This window comes from Sus scrofa, unplaced genomic scaffold, assembly GCF_000003025.6.
Source record: "Sus scrofa isolate TJ Tabasco breed Duroc unplaced genomic scaffold, Sscrofa11.1 Contig1574, whole genome shotgun sequence".
NCBI lineage: Eukaryota > Metazoa > Chordata > Mammalia > Artiodactyla > Suidae > Sus > Sus scrofa.
The window spans coordinates 125,007-141,761 of record NW_018084913.1 but is presented as its reverse complement, the minus strand read 5'-3'; the positions used below and the strand labels follow the sequence as shown (position 1 = coordinate 141,761).

Genomic DNA, 16,755 nt, shown 5'->3' with positions numbered 1-16,755 from the left:
TTTTCCATGTGCTTGTTGGCCATTGTTTATCTTCCTTGGAGGAGTGTCTACTCAGGTCTTTTGCCCATTTATCCTTTGGGTTGTTGGCTTTTTTGCTGTTGAGGTGTATAAGTTGTTTGCATAGTCTAGAGATGAAGCCCTTGTCAGTTGTATCATTTGAAACTCTTTTCTCCCATTCTGTATGCTGGGAACTATAAGACATTAATCAAGGAAATCAAAGAAGATGGAAAGAAATGGAAAGACAGTCCATGTTCCTGGATTGGAAAAATTAATATTGTAAAAATGGCCATTCTACCCAAAGCAATCTACAGATTCAATGCAATCCCTATCAAATGACCCATGACATTTTCCATAGAAATAGAACAGACAATCCAAAACCTCACACGAAATCCCAAAAAACCCAGAATTGCTAGAGCAATCCTGAGAAACAAAAACCAAGTGGGAGGCATAGCTCTTCCAGACTTCAAGCAATATCACAAAGCCACAGTCATCAAGAGAGTGTGGCACTGGTACCAAAACAGACAGACAGACCAATGGAACAGAATAGAGAGTGCAGAAATAAACCCTGACACCTATGGTTAATTAATCTTTGACAAAGGAGGCAAGAACATAAAATGGGAAAAAGACACTCTTTTCAGAAACTATTGCTGGGAAACCTGGACAGGTGCATGCGAATCACTGAAACTAGAACGCACCCTTACACCATTCGCAAAAATAACTCAATGTGGCTGAAAGACTTAAATAGAAGACAAGACACCATCAAACTCCTGGAAGAGAGGAGTTCCTGTCATGGCTCAGTGGTGAAGGAATGTGACTAGGAACCCTGAGGTTGTAGGTTCGATCCCTGGCCTTGCTCAGTGGGTTAAGGATCTGGCATTGCCGTGAGCTGTGGTGTAGGTTGCAGGCGTAGCTCGGATCCCTCATTGCTATGGCTCTGTCGTCGGCCAGCGGCTACAGCTCCGATTCGACCCCAAGCCTGGGAACCTCCATATGCCATGGGAGCGGCCCCAGAAAAGGCAAAAAACAAACAAACCAACAAAAAACCTCCTGGAAGAGAACATAGGCAAACCATTCTCGGACATCAACCTTAGGAATATTTTCTCAGTTCAGTCTCCCAAAGCAACAGAAATAAAAGTGAAAATATCCAGTGGGACCTAATCAAACTGACACGCTTTTGCACAGCAAACGAAAGCAAAAAGAAGCAAATAGTGACATATTTTCTGAGGTTCAGCATAGGGCTACCATGACCACACACACTGCTGCTGCGGATTCCTTTGCCTTCTGCAGATTCCCTCCTCTAGCTATCTTGTGATGCATGTTATAGAAGTTTCAAATGCAATTTCAGCACACACTTTTTTTTTAGTATTTCAACTTTTAGAAATATAGGGAGCAATAATATGGGTTTATTAGAAATATAGAATGTAGCAGGGAACTTTTCCCAAACTCGCTAAATAGACATGAATTTGAATAATCTTTTCTTAAGCTCTTCCTCACATTCTCATGCAGGACATCTGGTCTTACACAGAGACAGAGAGGATAGATTGATGCTTTGGGGTGACACATATTTCCGTATCTGTTATCGGTTGGTGGGATATTTTCACTCTCATGTACAGGTCAGAGTGTGAGTATTTGCTGATCTAAACCAACTCATCCTGATTTAGAGACAATTGAGAAAAATACAGAAGTAAAGCAGTTACCAAGACTAGAGAATATGTATAGATTCATCACGTTTAATTAAAAGGCACGTTTCAAGCAAAATAAACAAGACTTTTTTTTTTTTTTTTTGGTCCACAGGATTGGAATGACACGACAACCGAGTTTATTTCCTAACTTCGTTATTTTGCTGGTTTTAATGCAGGTGTGCTGCCCCACACATCACATGTTATTGTGCCACAGGGCTTGTCGACATGTTTCCTAAACACAAGGATGCGTCTCTGTGATCGTTATTTTACATCTCAGACACATGCGATGGATGATGGGACCTAAGATTTCTACCAAAATCATGACTCTGGATAAAAACTAGTAGAAAAGGAAGAAACACTGACGGAGAAAGTTCTTTCCTTGGCATCAGGAAACACAAGGACACTATGTCCATCTCCAACGTCACGATCCCCACGCCCTCTGTGTTGACACTGATAGGGATCCCAGGCCTGGAGTCTGTGCAGAGCTGGATCGGGATTCCATTCTGTGCCATGTATCTCACTGCTGTGCTGGGAAATTCCTGGCTTCTGAGCATCATCAGGTCAGAACGCAGCCTCCGTGAGCCTAGGCATGCTGGCAGTCACGGATATCGCACTTAGTACCAGCATTGTGCCCAAGATGCTTGGAATCTTCTGGTTTCATGTCTCAGAGATTTATTTTGATGCCTGCTTGCTTCAGATGTGGCTCATCCACACATTTCAGTGTATCGAGTCAGGCATCCTGCTGGCCATGGCCATGGACCGCTATGTGGCCATCTGTTCTCCCCTGAGGCATGCTGCCATCTTTACCCAGCAGCTAGTCACTCAGATTGGGGTTGCGGTAACACTCAGGGCTGCCATTCTTGTAGCCCCATCCTCGTCCTGATAAAGTGTCGATTGCACCTTTATCATACGACAGTCATCTCCCACTCCTACTGTGAGCACATGGCCATTGTGAACTGGCTGCAGGAAACATCCGAGTCAACAAAATCTATGGTCTGTTTGCCGCCTTCACTGTTGCAGGGTTGACCTCACCATCATCACTCTGTCCTATGTCCAATATTCATGGCAGTGTTTCGTCTGCCCCAGAAGGAGGCCAGGCTGAAAGCGGTCCACACTTGCATCCCTCACATCTGCGTCTTCCTGCAGTTCTACCTCCTTGCTTTCTTCTCCTTCTTCACACACAGGTTTGGTGGGCACATCCCCCCTTACATCCACATCCTCTTCTCCAGCATCTACTTGGTGGTCCCTCCGTGCCTCAATCCGCTTGTCTATGGGGCAAAGACCAAGCAGATCCGCATCCATGTGACAAAAATGTTCCATTCGTGAAAGTGACCAGGATTCATCCTTTCATGATTTTCTTGGTGGGCAATGTCATAACCTTCACAATATATAAAATGAACAATCTATTTTACTTGAGATGTTTGAGTTTTTCATTTAATTTTTTTTTTAATTTACCGGAATGTTAGCATCTTACAGATCCTCTTAGCCCATGACAACGGTCTCCCAACAGGATGGTGGATTCTTTCTGGGTAATGAGAGCAGACATAAAAGAGAAAAATAGCGAATGTATGTCCTTTCCCCGCTCTTTCATTTTTAGTTCCTGGCTGAATGTCTCCTTGTAAGCATCTGACTCTAGAAGATTCACATGTGACAGATCCCTCACTGAACTGAGATACAGCTAAGGCGTGTTCTGCAGTGTCCAGGTCCTCAGGGAAATCCAGTTCTTAATGCTATTTCTTGGTCACCTGCGTTGTCTTCAAAATAATAAATAGAGGGAGGTCCTGTTGTGGCTCAGTGCTTAGGTACCCGACTAGCATCCATGAGGATGCGGGTTCAGTCTCTAGCCTCACTCCGTGGGTTAAGTGTCCAGCCTTGCTGTGACCTGTGGTATAGGACACAGGCACAGACCTCATGGCTCTGGCTGGGGCTGGGGCTGGGGCTGGCAGCCACAGCTCTGATTCGACCCCTAACCTGGAACGTCCATAAGCCCCAGGTACAGCCTAAAACAAAAAGGAAGAGAAGGAGGATTGTATTTTATCTATGTTGTTATCAAAACTAAACAAAACATTTTATGTTTCTAATGAGATAATACAGTCAGAAACTTCAGTGAATGTGCAAGTTCCTTAGGGGAATGACAGGCACAGAAAGCATGAGAATGCACGTGTTCCATTTTACACATCAGTACTTTCTCTGCTACCTCCACCACTTTTCTAATTACCTCCTTAAGCGTTATCAACATCCTAGAATCTTATCCACAGCATGCTGGAGAAGAGAGCATATGGTGAGTCTGACATAGGGGTTCATTTCCCTGAGTTCAGAACTTTGGTTGCCTTAAGTTTTGGGAAGAAAGAGATACAGGCGAATGGGGAGAAGTGAAAGTGGGTTGCATGAATTCATCCCTAGATTTGGCAGCAAATTCACGCTTTAGGAGAACAGAGCGTCAGTCTCCCATCTTTTGAGAAACTTTCAGTCTTCATGAGAATTTTGCAGAGTCTCACTCCCTTGGGCCCAGGGATGGAAAAGCATCATCACTGTCTCCTCTGCAAGAGCAGAGACTAAGGGAAGCCCAGGACGAATCCTGAATGGTCTCCCTCTCCCAGGTGCCAAGACGTGAGCAAGAAACTGGCAGGAGGTGGGGGAGGAGAGAGGGCAGCGGGTTGTGGCAGGAGAGACAGGCACATCTTAGAAAGCCATGGCAGCTCTCAGGAACTTAGGAACACCTAGGGCCTTGGGGACTCAGTTTTAGGTTTTAACTGCAACTCTCAGACAGAAAAAAAAAACAAGAAATCTATCTCCATGTTCCCTTGGTTGTGCAATAAATACTAAAATCCACCTTAAACTTGTGGCTTCATTTTTTATGCGCCTACAGTGAAGAAGGCTGTAGCACTTTGGAGGATGGGAAAATACAATTTGAAGTGTGATAACTTATGGCTCCAAATGCAGAAACCACATGGTTTGCCAGCAACCCTAGAGGTGAACAGGTTTAACTGATCTGCAGAGAGAAACAGTACAACCGGTTTATCACAGTGACAGATGAGATGGCCTTCTCTGACCACCTACATGAGATGAAGTCAGTTGATCCTGAAGAATGAGAGCCGTGCATCCACTCAGGCAAAGGGCCCAGTTCGGGCCCAGTTCCACCTGAATATCTGAGGATTGCCCTTGGACAGGAAATACCTTACACACATAAATTAAGTCTGTAGAGATCGAAAGTATGGGATTCAGGGTGAAAGTCTGAGCTCAATTCCAAATCAATGCTGGGAACCTTACCAGGTTGCAGAGCTTTCTACGCCTCTGTGGATCACCCCTAATGCAGTGTCTCCAGAGTGGCTATGAGGGGAATGTATTATCATGCACATTCAGGGCTGGCGCTATTCTTCAACAACTGTCATTTATTTTCACATACTCTCCTAATAGTATTGGGAGAGAAGGCTTAGACAAGGAAAGTCAGAAAGCAAAGAGGTGAAATTACAGCTGACACCACAGTCATACAAAGGATCCCAACACAACACGGGAATAGCTAGATGCAAGAAATTGGCAACCTGGAAACTGACACACTGTATTGATACCTGCATCCCAGGCTGAATCATGAAGAAGTAGAAAATCTGAATAAACAGATCTCTAGTAGAACATTGAAACCATAACTGGAAACCTCTCCAAGTCTAAGAGTCCTGGACCTGCGAGCTTCACAGGTGAGTTCTACCACAATGTTCAAGGACCATTTAATACCTGTCCTTCTAAACCTCTTCCAAAGTATAGGAGTTCCCGTCATGGCTCAGTCGAACCAAATCAGACTAGTATCCATGAGGACGCAGGTGCCATCCCTGGCCTCGCTCAGCGGGTTAAGGATCCGGCTTTGTGGTGAGCTGTGATGTAGCTCACAGACATGGCTTGGATACGACGTTGCTGCGGCTGTGGTGTAGGCTGGCAGATACAACTCCAATTCGAACCCTAGTCTGGGAACCTCCATGTGCCAAGAGTGTGGACGTATAAAGACAAAAAAAAAATAACATAAAATAAAAACCACAATTCTTCCAAACCACTGAAGAGGAGAGAATGGTTCCTCAGTCGTTTTATTACGTAAATCTTTCTCCGACACCAAAACATGGAAAGGGCAATAAAAAACTTAAGGTCCAATAACTCCAATGACCTCAGATGAAAAATCCTTGAAACCAAATATTAGCAAACTGAATCCCATAAGTCATTAGAAATGTCATATATTACGATCAAGCGGGAATGGATCCAGGATCCAGAGAGGCAAGGATGGTTCAACATCAGCAAATCCAACAATGTGATATATATCACATTAATAGTTTCAAACGTCAAAACCAGAGTTCCCGTCGTGGAGCAGTGGTTAACGAATCCGACTAGGAGCCATGAGGTTGCGGGTTCAGTCCCTGCCCTTGCTCAGTGGGTTAACGATCCGGCGTTGCCGTGAGCTGTGGTGTAGGTTGCAGACATGGCTCGGATCCCGCGTTGCTGTGGCTCTGGTGTAGGCCGGTGGCTGCAGCTCCGATTGGACCCCTAGCCTGGGAACCTTCATATGCCGTGGGAGCGGCCCAAGAAATAGCAAAAAGACAACAACAACAACAACAACAAAGTCAAAACCATAGGATCAGCTCCATCGATGAAAAAAAGTGGATGACAATGTTTAATTATGTTTATGATTAAAACAAAAGAAAGAAAGAAAACACTCTCCACCACTACGGAAAACCCTATGGAGGTTCCTTAGAACTATGGTATTCTTCAGCAATCCTACTCCTGGGCAGTTATCCAGACAAAACTGTCATTCGAAAAGATACGTGCACTCCTGTGTTCACTGCAGCACTATTCACAGGAGCCAAGATATGGAAACAACCTAAATGTCCATCAGCACATGAAACAATTAAGAACGGGTGGGACATATATGCAATGGAATACTACTCAGCCAGAAGAAGAATGAAATAAAGCCATTTGTAGCAACATGGATGCAATTGGAGATTCCCACATTAAGTGAAGTACGTGAGAAAGAGAAAGACACATCCCTGATGGGGGAATCTCAACTACGGCACAAGTGAAGCTATCTAAAATACAGAAACAGACCCCAGACATCATGAACAGACAATGAGGTGGTCAAGGGAGAGGGAGGAAGGAGTGGGATAGACGGGGAGTTTGGGGTTGATAGATACAAATGATTCCATTTTGAATGGATAAGCTTTGAGGTCCTACTATATAGCACAGGGAAATAGGCAACTATATCCAAACTCTTAGGACAGAACAAGATGGAAGACAGATTAAGAAAAATATACTACATAAAATATACAACTGGGTCACTCTGCTGTACAGCAGAAATTGGCCCAACACTGGAAATCAACTATACTTAGTAAAAAAACAAAACCGTCTCCACAAAGTGCGTATGGAAGGAACGCATCTCAAAATAATAAAGGCCTCATACGACAAGGCCACAGCAAACATCCCACTCAAAGAAGTGAAAGGACTAGCTCAAGGTCGGGAAGAAAGCCAGGCTGCCTACTCTTGATCCTTATTCAAGAGAGTCTTGCAAAGCACAGGAAGAGCCATTAGGCAACATGTTGCCTGAAATACGTGAGGAGTAGCCAAAGGGGACACAGGGACACTAAGGCAGCAAATGCGGTTTGAAAGATGGTGCCAAAAGACGGACTCGATCCAGGGTAGCTGCACACCTTCAATGTGGAAAAAAAAAACCCCACAGTGTCTCAGAAGTGCAATCAAAGGACGTTGTGCCTGCACGTCGTCTCCACGTGTCTACCCGGTATCACAACGAAAAGCAATCCGAACAGATGTGCACCTCCTGTGTGTACTACTTTTCTCATTTCTGAGGAATGACTCGCAGGCAGCAAAGTATGTGCATCTTAAGCTTGTCTTTTGACAATTGTCTTCCCCACATTCTCATCAAAATGCGGAGCGCTGCTGGCATTCTAGACAGGATCCTCCTCGAGTCCCCTCCCACCCCTGCTTCTCACCTCCCACCCCTGCTGAGGAACAAATCCCTTATGGTTCACTCCCTGATTTCTTTAGCCTCTTCTGCTCATCACACGTAGGATCATGTAAGCAGAAAGGTCCAGTTTCTTTTCTTCACCAAAACGTCTCTGATATTTACAGATGATACTGTGAGGCCTTCACGGTTCTTCATTAAGTGTCAGATGAAGAATACTGCCTTTTTACTATTAATTTGTAGGAATAACTTGTATATTTTAGATTTAAGTCTTGTGTCAGAATACATGTCTGTATGTGTGTATATAGAGTATGATTTCACCACCTATATGGTGCTTACTGAGTTTTTAAAAAGTATGCATTTGTAGAAATGAATTGCAAAAATGGTGGTGTCTTAGAGCTTCTCTGTCCTGACATGGAAATATCTGCCTATCTTCAAGACAGAGAGATGTCCTATGTTTTTCTTCTTGATAGATTTGTGTTTAGTTTCTACATTTGGGGTTATTACATTTGGGGTGTGTCAGTAAAGCTGTTTGTACAACTCTTTTTACTCTCATTCTGTGTGTTGAAAAGGGTTTCCATGGTCTGTTGAATGGCTCGGGCATCTTTATAGAATACAACTGATTATACGAATGTGAGTTTTCTCATGGGTCCTCCATTCCGTGTCATTAATAACGTGTCTTTATTTTCATGGTGATAGCAGAATATCTTGATTACTATAGTTTTACAGTAAGTACTTATTTCAGGTACTGTAAGGACTCAAAATGTATTCCTTTTTTAAAGAGTGCTTCACGTTGATCACATTGAGTTTCCTTATACGATGCAGAATCAGTTTCTAATGCTTGCAAAGGGTGTGTGCTAGGATTCTCTCAGGACTGTTTGAAGCCCTAGGATTCATTGAACTGACTTTGTAACAATATTGAGATTGCAGGATATGACGGCGGTAGCTCTCTGTCGTTCTTTAGACCCGTCTGCTGTCTCCCGACAATCTCTGCAATTCTTAGTACAGAATCCTTGTGTTTTATTTTACTGTACACATAAACACATCTTGAAGTATCATGTTTTATGCTCAATAGCCAATGGTCTTTTTTACTTTCCAGGGACTTTTTCCAGTCAGTTGATTCACAGAACTCGTTTCGTATGAACTTTGTGTCTTATAACTGAGTGACTGTCTCTTTTGAAAAAAGGCATCACTTTATTCACCTACTCAGGACGTTTCACCTTAACAAACAGGTTTCCACTGTACCGCACAGGGAACTGTGTGTGACTGCACAGCCAAAACCGAAGAAACACTGTAAATCAACTATACTTAAAACTAGTGACATCAATTACTTCATTTGAAAAAACAAATACGATATAAATTTGGCATTGCGTATATCAGCCTAAGGTCTTCCACCCAGGTGATAATATTGCTATTCTCTGATGCAATACACTTCTTCTGGGAGCTGTTGACCTATAAAGTATTCACTCGTAAATGTGGAACATAGCTGTTTATTAGAACCCTTGCATAACGTTTCATTTCAGATTGGCTTCGTGAAAGAAACTCTTTTAAAATCCCTGTGTTAGGAGTCTCCAGAGTAACAACCAAAAGGATGTACAGAGAAATATAAATACTGACATCATATACATATGGGTAGGGGAGAGAGAGAGAGAATGAATTATTAAAGAGAATTGGCTCATATAATTATGGAGTCCAGCAACACACACGTTTTTGCAGGAAAATTAGCAAGCTAGGGACCTGGGAGCCCCAATGACTTATTTTCAGTCTGAGTTTGAAAGCCTACTAACAAGGACAGCTGATGGTATATCTCCAGTCTAAAGTCCTGCAAAGTCAAGACATTAGAAAACTCAGTGTTTAGATTCTAGTCCTAACACACATGCACACGCACACACACACATGTGCGCACACACACACATCCAGGATTCCAACTTGAAGGCTGTCATGCAAGATGGTTCACTGTCCAGAAGAAGGGTCAGCCTTTCCATGCTCTTCAGGTCTTCAGGGGATGGGAGGAGGCCCCCGCCAGCAGGGAGGGCTCTCTGCTTTCCTCACTGCACCGCTTCCCTGCTCATCTCATCCAACCAAACCCTCAGAGACACACCCAGAGTCATCAGAATGGCGTCTGGCCAACGCTCTGGGCGCCCTGTGGCCCAGTCACGTTGGCCCATGTAATTAACAACTGCGTCATTTTAAAGGGTATCACTTTGTCACGTGACGCTGGATACGCTCCTCCACAGTGTTTGCTCCAGTATCTATTTTCTAGGAACTTCTAAACCTTGAATGTGAAGCTCTGCTGGGGCCAGAAAAAGGCCTGCCTGTTTTCTGCCTTGGCTTCTGTGATGGCCGAAGCCACGAAATCCAGTTATTAGGTCAAACGGCACACGGTATGCGAGATTTCACTGGAAGGCTGTTTTAGATGTTTTGAAATATACATGTATATATATTAACACACCCCAATATATGCACAAGTATATGGGTATGCAAAGTATACTACATTGAGAGAGAGAGAGAGAGGAAATTATATATATATAATCCCTTCTTCCTATTTCTCTGGAGAATCCTGACCAATACAGGGTCTGAGAAATGTAAGAATTATACATACAAGTGGTAGATGAAAGAGAGAAGACCATCTATAGTTTCAATACTGTTGAAATGTAAAGACACAGCTTCGTATGAAAGCAAAAGGCACCTGCATCCCTGCATCCCTGCATCCCAAATGTGGCTGATTTTCCATCAAGCCAGGGTGATGTGGCCATCAGAACAATATTCCCATGTTGGAGGAGAGGCTACTCTGGGATGGTCAGCACAAAAGGCCTCAGCTGTGGGCAGTTCTCCACCAGGAAGAAGGGTGGAGATGTGCCAAATGTTGCAAGCTGTTCTTCCCAGAGTAAAGATTTAGACACCGGACTACAGAGAGCCAGCACGGTCAGTGCATCACGGATACCTCACCTGAAAGCCATCCTTGAGAGAGAAAAGTCACCCCCTGCCAAGAATGGGTCGAACATCAGCTCCCTGAAGACCTCTACCTTCATCTGAAGCCACCTGTACAATACAATGCCCAAGGCCTAGTGAAATATTTCTTGTGGCGTTCCCGTTGGGGCTCAGCGGTTAACAAACCATTAGGATCCATGAGGATGTGGGTTCGATCCCCGGCCTTGATTGGTGGGTTCAGGATCCAGCGTTACCGCGAGCTGGGGTGTGGGTCACAGATGTGACTTGGATCAGGTGTTACTGTGGTTGTGGCCTACGCCCGCAGCTGCAGCTCCGATTGGACCCTTAGCCTGGGAACCTCCATATGCCGAAAGTGAGGCCCTAAAAAGCCAAAAGAGAGAGAAATGTTTCTTGTGACGTCCTGAGGAATAAAGCCCTTAAAGTATTAGTTCACTCAATCAATTTCTCAGATCTTCAACTCAGGAAGAAAAGGACAGAAATGAGAAAAATGGTCAATGGAACAATGAAATAATTCACAGAACATACCAGTGAGAACAATGATGACCAGAACGGTCGGAAATGACCTCTGATGCTCTTCTGGTCTCACATCCAAGAAAACCGTGGTACCCGAGATCATGGACCCCGACTGGTAACGCACCCCCATCACACCTAATAACCACAGATATTCAAAGCAGTCTCCAAAGGCACCCCAAGGTAGCCTTGAGAGTCACAAATCCATCCCACCCAATGGCACTGAGAAGCCCCGATCATTAAACCAGCCAGACTGCCACCATCTCTATGACGTGTACAGCAGCATTTCCAACATACACAGTGATTTTGTTTTTGTATTGCAGTTATTCATTCTTCTGCCACGCCCATGGCATGTGGAGATTAACAGGCCAGCGATGGAACCTGCACCAGAGCCGCGGCTGTGGCAATACTGCATCTTCAACTTGCAGAGCCACACAGGAACTTTATTCACAGTGATTTAATGTCCTAAATCAAAGCATGCAGGCGCTCCCCTTGTGCTTCAGAGGGCAAAGAATTGACTAGTATCCACGCGGATGCAGGTTCGAGCCCTGCCCTCACTCAGTGGGTTAAAGGACCCAGCACTGCCGTGAGCTGAGATGTAGGTCGCAGATGGTATCGGATCTGGTGTTGCTGGGGCTGTGGTGAAGTCAGCAGCTCCGATTAGACCCCTAGCCCTGGAACGTCCACATGCCACAGTGTGGACATTCAAAAAATAAATGTAAAAAGGCATGGACACCTTCACACATGTGAATACTGTTTAGCACCTTTATTAAAAAATGACCAATAAGCTGACGTTTTCAGGAAAAATCCACCTCTGGTAAGTTCTAAAGTCCTTAATCCTTAAACAGAGCAATCACATATTTACAAAAAATTATAACTTAGCTGTTTAAAAGGCATGGTAATCAATATATGCTGGCACATGCCCAAGGAGATACACACAGAAACACACACACGTGTGTCCATCTCATAGAGAAAAGCTCTCGTAGGAGACATAGTGGTTTTCAGAATAAAGTTCAACCATTTTGCACAATGTCCGTGCCCATTCGTAATATTCATGGTGTTTCCTCAAAGTGCACCTTACATTGCAGAACACAACACAACACCACACCCTGTGCCCTGCCCTTCACCACTTTCTCTCTGTGACATCGCCTCGGTCCCGCACCTGGCATGGTGGGTCCTTCCGTCCAGGGTCACGGGTCATCCTGCCTCAAGAATCACACTCCCTACTTCAGAAACAAGAGCGAGGAGATCTATGACTGATGCTTTGGGCCAGATCCTCATGCTCCATTCTCTTAGCTCGCTACACATTCTGTGGGGACAAGGACTACTTCCCTCTCCATTTCTCTGGCCCTCTCTCCCAGAAATGAGAGCTTACGACAGCTACAAACTCATGAAATAGACATACTATGTCAAATGTACCACTAGGCCACTATTCTCTAAGCCACTATTTATAAGAGTATAGGTGTGTGATAACCATCGATGAATTGATTAAGAAGGACAGGATGGAAGAACCAGAAAGAAGACTGGAGTTAAATGGGAACACAGGGGGTTTCAAGGGTGTTGTGCTTGTAACTCCTTGAGGAACCTTGGGAATGTAACGAGACCTTCAGCCTTAACTGTCTCAGTAGATGCACGAGTTTGGATAAGAATATGACGAAGAACACAGAGGCTGCTTTGTGTTTTGTTGTTGATTTTTAAGATGAGCGATTGGATCAAGAAAGAAAGGGAGGCAGCTACTTGATTTCATGCAGCACCTGATTACTCTAGAACAATGAGTGTTTAAAATCACTGAGAAATCCATAATCTATGAGCCCTGCGGGAGGAGCATGTTTGTTTTTTGTGTGGTTTTTTTGGTCTTTTCAGGTGTGCCTCCATGGCACATGGAAGTTGCAAAGCCAGGAGTCAAATCAGAGTTACAGCAGCCGGCCTACCCCACAGCCACAGCCATGCGGGATCAGAGCCTCGTCTGAACCCTATACCACAACTCACGGCAATGCCAGATCCCTAACCCACTGAGGGAGGCCAGGGATAGAACCTTTGTCCTCATGGATACTAGTTAGGTTCATTACCTCTGAGCCACAATAGGAACCCTTGGAGGAGGTCTCTCAGAGAAGATAGCTCAACCTGGGCCGAAAAACCACAGAGAAAAGGAAGCAAAACACGTGCACTGTTTTCATCTTTCTGCGATTCTCACTCTACTTTCGCAGTGAGAATCCAGAAACCCATTGCCGATTGGCCTCAGGGGCTATGAAACTCTGAAAACCAGCTTTTCCGAAAGCAATTACATGGAAACCTCAAAGATCTCAGACAACACGATTTCTGCAGCTTATTTTTCTTTGGAAAGATGGTTATTATTAGACAAAAAGGAAAGCCAAACAGTAGTAATCCTGGTTACTTTCACGAACAGAATATTTTTGTCACATGGATGCGGATCTGCTTGGTCTTTGCCCCATAGACAAGCGGATTGAGGCACGGAGGGACCACCAAGTAGATGCTGGAGAAGAGGATGTGGATGTAAGGGGGGATGTGCCCACCAAACCTGTGTGTGAAGAAGGAGAAGAAAGCAAGGAGGTAGAGCTGCAGGAAGACGCAGATGTGAGGGACGCAAGTGTGGACCGCTTTCAGCCTGGCCTCCTTCTGGGGCAGACGAAACACTGCCATGAATATTTGGACATAGGACAGAGTGATGATTGTGAGGTCACACCCTGCAACAGTGAAGGCCACAAACAAACCGTAGACTTTGTTGACTCGGATGTTTCCTGCAGCCAGCTTCACAATGGCCATGTGCTCACAGTAGGAGTGGGAGATGACAGTTGTGTGATAAAGGTGCAATCGACACTTTATCAGGACGAGGCATGGGGCTACAAGAATGGCAGCCCTGAGTGTTACCGCAACCCCAATCTGAGTGACTAGCTGCTGGGTAAAGATGGCAGCATGCCTCAGGGGAGAACAGATGGCCACATAGCGGTCCATGGCCATGGCCAGCAGGATGCCTGACTCGATACACAGAAATGTGTGGATGAGCCACATCTGAAGCAAGCAGGCATCAAAATAAATCTCTGAGGCATGAAACCAGAAGATCCCAAGCATCTTGGGCACAACGCTGGTACTAAGTGCGATATCCGTGGCTGCCAGCATGCCTAGGAAGAGGTACATGGGCTCACGGAGGCTGCGTTCCGACCTGATGATGCTCAGAAGCCAGGAATTTCCCAGCACAGCAGTGAGATACATGGCACAGAATGGAATCCCGATCCAGCTCTGCACAGACTCCAGGCCTGGGATCCCTGTCAGTGTCAACACAGAGGGCGTGAGGATCGTGACGTTGGAAATGGACATAGTGTCCTTGGACCTCCCAATGGAACCAAGAGAAGGTCGTCAGGGCTACTCTTCTTCTTCTACTTTCTAGGTTTATCGAAAGCCATCACAGTGTCAGAATTTTGTTGCACTCTACGATTATTCCACCCACTCCATTCACAGAACGAAAGGAAAAGACAGATCCTCAGAGATCCTTCACCATTCTCAGGAAGCGCATCCACACACACAGTACTCAAGACGGCATGTGCAGGGTGAGCCACCTGCATCAGAACAAGCCAGACACCTGGTCAAGGGAGTAACTGCTGACTTCCGTTATGCTTTTCTGCACCTGAGGACAAAAGAGACTGGCTTGTTTCCTTTGTAAATCTCCTCTGAATATGAGTGAGTCTCTGTTCAATCTCTCCATCTCCCATAGCCAGGGACCTTAGGGCTCTATTAGTTCCTGTCGTCTTTCATTCACGAACTGTTGGTTTGGACTCCCAATTTCTCAGACTTCAGTAGTGTATTGGGAGAAAAGTCTACCTATGCGAGAAAATAGAGATAGAAAAGTGGACACCCAAGAGTTCCCTCTGTCTGTCTGTCTATCTACGTATCTATTTTGTATGGATAGATGTTCCTTCAAAAGCATGTGAAGGGAGAACTTTAGAGAAGATCATTCAAATCCATGTATTTTGGAGAGTATGGGTCATGGTGTTTACTAATTTTTACATGTCTAGTAAAATTACACTTCATTTTTCATGCACATTTCGCACCTGAAACCCTTCAAACTAGTTGTGTCTTAAAATAGCTGGAATCCCATAATACACACTACAGAATATCCAGAGACGAGGAATCGCTAAGAAGCAAGAGAATGGGCAGCAGTGACACATGAGGTTACAGGACTCATTGTGGATGGCTGTAGACTATGGGAGAACAGTGACGTGGGTGACCTGGCCAGATGGAGCCTGGTTTCTTGGATTTAAACTGTTCAGAGCTACAATGAGCATGCGATTCAGCCAATGTCGTCTCATTCACTCTGAATGAAGTAGAGATCAAGAGAACACTGGAATCATTTTATGAGCTGAGACAGAAGACGTTAATAGAGAATAGAGGGCCCAGGGACAGGCTCCCCCAAAGGACAGGCTCCCTAAAAGGAGTCACATGTAGAAAGAGACATGAAGGCAGAGCAGATCGTGGTAGACCTGAGATGACTCAGTACAGGGCTCCAGAGCAACTGACGACAACTGAATCCTTTCTCAATTCATGGACTACTGTTTTCTTTCATAACACATGCACTCTTATGCTTTACATGAAACTTCTGTTCTGACCAAACTTAGTACTTTTTAAAAAAGGACACGTTTTGAATCAAGATGCTAAAGCTATACACCGGAGAAATGGGTATGATTATGTGAAACATAGAGTTAGGTCATTTTCTTGTTTTGTAAACTCTCCAGAGTGTGGCTTTGTGTCTGTAAGCTAATGATCCGCCAGCTGTTCACTGCATGTCACCAAACAAGCCGATGATGCAGGAAGCAGTTGGGATTTATGGTGCTTTAAGCCTTACATGATTGAATATAGTCAACGGGAGTCATTCTAAGGCAGAAGGCTGGGCTGGTTGACATATATTTAGGACAGACGAGTCAGTTAAATAAGGACCTTGATTTCCACCGGTTTTCTCCCCAGAGCTTAATTCGATGATGCTGCAATTCATGGGTCATGGCCTCTTCCTGAGAGCAGTAGAGGTTTCCCTCTTCCAAGAGGGGCAGAATTAGAAGAGGAACCTTGAATAAAGACCACATTGTCTGACTCTCTTAAGGGGTCGGAAGATGACTTGGGAGCATTCCCTGCCAGGTACAGGTATCGGGATGGCAGGTTGCGAGCACATCACTGAACGCAGGGATTTTGAGATGGAGTTACTAGTATTGTAAAAACTGGTAATGAAAACGCATGGGATTCCACGCGGGGACACCGAGAATTACTTGCCAGTTGCTGCTGGAACCGGGTCTCCTCCTACCTGACTCCCGAAGAGTAATCTTAGTTCTTCCTTTTCCTGTCACTCATCACGTCTCACTCAATTGCTCTTCTCCTGGGAGGTCAGCCTCACTTCCTTGCATTCCGTGGGCCGCGTGGCCTCTTCTATCTCTGCCCCCTCGGTAGCAGAACCCAGTGAAAGTCAGCAACTCCAATTCTTTTGGTGCTGGGACCGTGTGCCCATGGGTGGACACCTCCAGCATCGGCTTTCAGGCGTCTCTTTTGCCTCCGCAAGACAGACACGCTCCACCTTCTGCACGTCTGCCTGAGGTCACGGTGGCATGTCCATCCTCTGACAGAACGCACAGCACTGGCTGTGCTATTCGGAGACAC

General features: G+C 45.0%; 1 protein-coding gene and 1 pseudogene across 1 annotated transcript; one reads left to right on the top strand and one right to left on the bottom strand.

The window, feature by feature from the left end:
• Positions 1-1,839: 1,839 nt before the first annotated feature.
• LOC100519723 lies at positions 1,840-3,008 on the top strand (annotated as a pseudogene).
• Positions 3,009-13,494: 10,486 nt separating this feature from the next.
• On the bottom strand, positions 13,495-14,433 carry LOC110258223 (olfactory receptor 52A1-like). The gene has a single exon (XM_021081410.1). The coding sequence runs from the start codon at positions 14,431-14,433 to the stop codon at positions 13,495-13,497; it is 939 nt and encodes a 312-aa protein (XP_020937069.1).
• Positions 14,434-16,755: the final 2,322 nt, after the last annotated feature.

Bases quoted from the DNA above. Each gene is read 5' to 3' on its own strand.
- LOC110258223 (XM_021081410.1), bottom strand. From the start codon at position 14,433: ATGTCCATTTCCAACGTCACGATCCTCACGCCCTCTGTGTTGACACTG.